Source organism: Nerophis lumbriciformis, linkage group LG08, assembly GCF_033978685.3.
Source record: "Nerophis lumbriciformis linkage group LG08, RoL_Nlum_v2.1, whole genome shotgun sequence".
Taxonomy (NCBI): domain Eukaryota; kingdom Metazoa; phylum Chordata; class Actinopteri; order Syngnathiformes; family Syngnathidae; genus Nerophis; species Nerophis lumbriciformis.
In genome coordinates, this window is record NC_084555.2 from 45,806,566 (window position 1) to 45,812,500 (window position 5,935).

The following is a 5,935-nucleotide window of genomic DNA, read 5'->3' on the forward strand; positions in this document are numbered from 1 at the left end:
ATAAAAGTCTCAATCAATCAAAACACATAGAATCATCATACTGCTGTGATTATATGCATCAACTGTTCATTCAAGGCTAAGGCAAAATATCGAGATATATATTGTGTATCGCAATATGGCCTTAAAATATCGCAATATTAAAAAAAGGCCATTTCGCCCAGCCCTAGTTCAATGATGCCATTTCTGTTTGTCATGTATAATTTTGTCTATTTTGTGTTTATCCTTGAATAAACAGGTCAGTTTCTTGTTACCAACCATTGTGTATTATTCAAACTCCCCTAATTCAGCTGGCTAGTTGTTATCAAGAGTGCTAAAACCCTTTTCAACATGATTCTGACAACTAAGTAGGCTAAATAACTTTAAACTTTAATACATGCTCGGATAGGTCGGTATCGGTCAGTATCAGATCGGAAATGCAAAAACAATATCGGTATCGGATCGGAAGTGCAAAAACCTGGATCGGGACATCCCTACTCTCTGCTATTAGTTGCCGGAGCAAATGCAATACTCAAAACACTATAATAGTGTTTTACTCACTAGCAATAGTTTACAGCTAGAGATGGACATAACTTTGGTTTTCCAACCATGGCAAGACGAAAGTGAGTGTACGTTGATTTGAGCAAATGTTTTTAGTTAAAAGCTTCTTTACAGAACCAATTAAGCTCGTAAGTTGAGGCGATACCGTACATTGTTTTACACATCCTTATATCATCACGGAGCACGCGTATTTCCCTGTTGGAGCCAATGATCATGACGGCAAAGGAAGTCGTTTCCCCTTACGTTGAATGAACCATTCCTTTAATCATCAATGATGTTTGCAGAAATAATAAAGTTTCCTCAGAGTACCCGCCGCCTCTTGTTGATCAATGTCCAAGATCCAAACTGAAACACATCACCTGCTACTGAAAATGGATTAGAGATGGTTCCATCATTGTCGGATTTTCGCTAAAATTTGCAAAACACCTCATACAGTACAAGCCAAAAGTTTAGACACCTTCTCATTCAATGCCTTTTCTTTATTTTCATGACTATTTACATTGTAGATTGTCACTGAAGGCATCAAAGCTACGAATGAACACACGTGGAGTTAATATACTTAACAAAAAAAGGTGAAATAACTGAAAACATGTTTTATATTCTAGTTTCTTCAAAATAGCCACCCTTTGCTTTGCACACTCTTGGCATTCTCTTGATGAGCTTCAAGCACACTTGTGAAGTGAAAATCATTTCAGGTGACTACCTCTTGAAGCTCATCGAGAGAATGCCAAGAGTGCGCAAAGCAGTAATCAGAGCAAAGGGTGGCTATTTTGAAGAAACTACAATATAAAACATGTTTTCAGTTATTTCACCTTTTTTTTTTTTTTGTAAAGTACATATCTCCACATGTGTTTTTTCATAGTTTTGATGCCTTCAGTGACAATCTACAATGTAAATAGTAATGAAAATAAAGAAAACACATTGATGAGAAGGCGTGTCCAAACTTTTGGCCTGTACTGTATACATATAAAAAGTAGTGGTTCTTAGATTGAACTTTGCGGAACCTCTCAGAGAACAAACTCCTCTATTAAAGACACGTCAAAAATGACACCTGGACACAATTGTAGCATGTGGAAGACCAGAAGGTCTACTTTTGAACACTAAAACAAATGTTAAGTGGTTGACTTAGTTCAGTGGCCACATCAGGTTCCCCACCCATCGCTTAGCCTTTGAGTCGTCAAGGCTGTACAGTAGCATTTTCTTTCATAGTCACAGATATTATGAACATGTCAAGCAAATACAGTAACCACAGCTGGTCCAAAAGTGGTTTTGACTAAAAAACACACCTTTTGAGACTAGCTCATTCTCTTGTAAAACAATTCATGATAATAAATATAAAATAAATTAGTAGGTTGTGCTCCAATTTCTGTCTAAATTAGGTTAAGCTTTTCACGGCAAACCTTTCAAGTCAAATACTTTTCACGGTTAAATACAATGGAGAGAGTACACCAAAATAAAAGCAAGAGATGCTCTGCTCCTCGGACTTTTAGCAGTCTTGAACGCAACACGTTGGAATGTTTGTGTCTCGGCGGATTTTTGAGGGTCCTCAGAGGCAGAGCTGCTCTGTGTCGTCCTCCTTCGCCGAGGGGATCTCGTCCATGACCACATGAGCGCCTTCTCTCGTCTGTCCCAGAGACGACGCGATGACATCCACGGCCAGGGAGGCGGTGGCCTCCACGGCTTCCCGGCTGGACACCAGGACGGGGTTCACTTCCACCAGATCCATGACTGACAGCAGACCTGCATGTGGACAAAACCAGGAGGTTCTCCTTAGCTTGCCAAACTATTCGAACAAAAAGGTCCTTCTGACCCAAGACCTCCTTCTACCTCCCTGATGACACTCTTGTCATTTTAACTGAGGCATCTTTGCAACTCTTTAGTACCTGTGTTGTGAATTTCCTCTGCGATGTAGATGCCCTCCCTGTAGGTTAGTCCTCCGTTCACCCGCGTTCCTGTGGCTGGAGCGAGAGACGGGTCGAACGCATCGATGTCGAAGCTCAGGTGAATTGGTCTTTGTTTTCTGTTGTTAGGAAGTGACCGGTTAATGTTGCAGTTATTGTTTGCTCATTGTTATTGTTGCGTACCTTGCCAGGACGTGGTCCAGAGCAACTTCCGTGACCCTCTGGATGCCAAGTCTGTCAATGTCCCTCATGGTGAAGTATTGGATCCCCAAATTCTTCATAATGTGGCTAAAAACAAAACCGTAAACACCTTTAAAGCTCCCTTATTATGTTAAATGTGTCTGTGTTTATTTGCCCAACACTTTGTAAGAAAGCAGGCTTTGCTACACATCTTAAACAAAAACCAACTCCATCTGTCAGACTCACAGATCGGGGTTGTACTGGTAAGTTTGATCATTTTAGTTTTTCCTTCAGTGAATATGCTAACCACAAAAATGTTAAAATGTATCGTTGGCACATCGCTATGCTAGTGTTGCTCACATTTGTGTTCTCCTGTTGAACTCCTTAAAACCTCTTTAAGGCCCAAACTGTTTGTTTACATGCTTTTTTTATTTCTCTTTGCTATTTGGGCTTATTGGACCCTAATTAGAATAAAAACTAAGAATAAACTTTTGATATGATGTACTTAGTCCATAAGTACACAAACGTGTACTACATGCTAATTTTTATTTTTACACTTTTCCCAAATTCCATTGTGTGTTATACTCTTCTGACACCCCCAGATGGCAGTATAAGTGTCCACATAAGGGGCCATAAGACCCCAATTCAGTAGTGTACACAATTTTGGAAATAAGAGCTAAAAGGTGCTGTCCACGCATGTGGCCACTAGGCCTTTAGATCAGTGGTTCTTAAACTGGGTTCGATCAAACCCTAGGGGTTCGGTGAGTCGAGCTCAGGGGTTTGGCGTAGGTCAAGACACACCCGACTCATCGTGTAAATAAAAACTTTTCCCTATCGGGGTATTACGGATACGGCAACAGCTGACTGGTTTGCAGGTGTGTAATTTGTTGTGAGTTTATGCACTGTGTTGGTTTTGTTGTTTGAACAAGGTAATGTTCATGCACGGTTCATTTTGTGCACCAGTAAAAAAAAACATTTGTAACATTCACCATTAATTAGTTGCTTATTAATATGCAAATTAGTAACATATTGGCTCTTAACTAGTCATTATTAAGTACTTATTAATGCCTTATTTGGCATGGTCTTATTATAACCCTAACCCGCTAACCCTGGCCCTAACCCTCTAACTTTAACCCTAACCAAATAACTCTAAATTAAATCTTTTTTACTTAGAATATGTTCCCCTAGTGTCCAAAAAACTCTAAATTAAGTCTTTATTATTTAAAATATGTTCCCTTAGTGTCCAAAAAACTCTAAATTAAGTCTTTGTTACTTAGAATATGTTCCCCATACTAAAGTGCTACCAAAAACATATAACTTTGTCTTGAATTTGAAAAAAAAACCCATCATTTTATTGTTCACTAAAGAAGGGTTCGGTGAATGCGCATATGAAACTGGTACACACACACAGCTCATTAGCATTAAAGCTACACACACACACACACCATTAATTAGCAATAAAGCTACACAAGCACGCAGTTAATTTTCATTAAAGCTACATACACCACTCATTAGCAATAATGCTTCTCTCTCTCTCTCTCTCACACACACACACACACACACACTAAAGCTACACAAACAGAATAGCATTAAAGCTATAGACATACACAGCTCATTAGGCGTTAAAGCCACACTCACACACACCATTAATTGGAAAAAAGCTACACACAGCTCAATAGCATTAAAGCTACACAAGCACGCAGTTCATTATCATTAAAGCTACAGACATAGCTCATTAGCATTAATGCTTCACACACACTTACGCACTTGCGCGTGTACACACACACACACACACACACACACACACCCACACCTTATTACCATTAAAGCTACACACTCACACAACAGCTCACTTGCATTAAAGCTACACTCACACACCTCATTAGCATTAAAGCTACACTCACACAAAGATCATTAGTAGAGATGTCCGATAATGGCTTTTTTGCCGATATCCGATATTGTCCAATTCTTAATTACCGATTCCGATATCAACCGATACATACAGTCGTGGAATTAACACATTATTATGCCTAATTTTGTTGTGATGCCCCGCTGGATGCATTAAACAATGTAACAAGGTTTTCCAAAATAAATCAACTCAAGTTATGGAAAAAAAAAATGCCAACATGGCACTGCCATATTTATTATTGAAGTCACAAAGTGCATTTTTTTTTTTTAACATGCCTCAAAACAGCAGCTTGGAATTTGGGACATGCTCTCCCTGAGAGAGCATGAGGAGGTGGGCAGGGGTTGGGATAGCGGGGGGTGTATATTGTAGCGTCCCGGAAGAGTTAGTGCTGCAAGGGGTTCTGGGTATTTGTTCTGTTGTGTTACAAACACGTTCTCCCGAAATGTGTTTGTCATTCTTGTTTGGTGTGGGTTCACAGTGTGGCGCATATTTGTAACAGTGTTAAAGTTGTTCATACGGCCACCCTCAGTGTGACCTGTATGGCTGTTGGCCAAGTATGCCTCGCATTCACTTGTGTGTGTGAAAAGCCGCAGATATGTGACTGGGCCGGCACGCAAAGGCAGTGCCTTTAAGGTTTATTGGCGCTCTGTACTTCTCCCTACGTCAGTGTACACAGCAGCGTTTTAAAAAGTCATACATTTTACTTTTTGAAACCGATACCGATAATTTCCCATATTACATTTTAAAGCGTTTATCGGCCGATAATATCGGCAGTCCGATATTATCGGACACCCCAAATCATTAGCATTAAATCTAAACACACACACACACACAACAGCTAATTTGCATTAAAGCTACACTCACACAAAGATCATTAGCATTAAATATACACTTACACACAACATACTTGCCAACCTTGAGACCTCCGATTTCGGGAGGTGGGGGGGCGTGGTTAAGAGGGGAGGAGTATATTTACAGCTAGAATTCACCAAGTCAAGTATTTCATATATATAACGGATAAGCGGAAGAAGATGGATGGATGGATGGAAGTATTTCATATATATATATATATATATATATATATATATATATATATATATATATAAATAAGAGAAATAGTTGAATTTCAGTGTTCATTTATTTACACATATACACACACATAACACTCTACTCATTGTTGAGTTAAGGGTTGAATTGTCCATCCTTGTTCTATTCTCTGTCACTATTTTTCTAACCATGCTGAACACCCCCTCTGATGATGCATTCTGCTTCGTCTCCTTGTGTGCGCAGTTGTGCACTCTCTAAAAGCCGTAGATGTTATTGTCACATATGCATGTACAGTAGATGGCAGTATTGCCCTGTTTAAGAGTGTCACAACATTGATGTTTACGGCAGACGAACTGCTTTA

At 39.4% G+C, this 5,935-nt stretch overlaps 1 protein-coding gene across 1 annotated transcript in view; it reads right to left on the bottom strand.

Annotated features, from left to right (window-relative positions):
- Nucleotides 1–251: 251 nt before the first annotated feature.
- The window catches only part of arg2 (arginase 2), a 16,496-nt gene continuing 10,812 nt past the window's right edge, over nucleotides 252–5,935 (bottom strand). The window contains exons 6-8 of the mRNA XM_061969040.1: nucleotides 2,622–2,726; nucleotides 2,421–2,557; nucleotides 252–2,277 (exon numbers count right to left, since the gene is read on the bottom strand). Of these exons, the coding sequence (XP_061825024.1) occupies nucleotides 2,084–2,277; nucleotides 2,421–2,557; nucleotides 2,622–2,726 (436 nt within the window). The 3' untranslated portion in view covers nucleotides 252–2,083. The remainder of the gene's footprint in view (nucleotides 2,278–2,420; nucleotides 2,558–2,621; nucleotides 2,727–5,935) is intronic.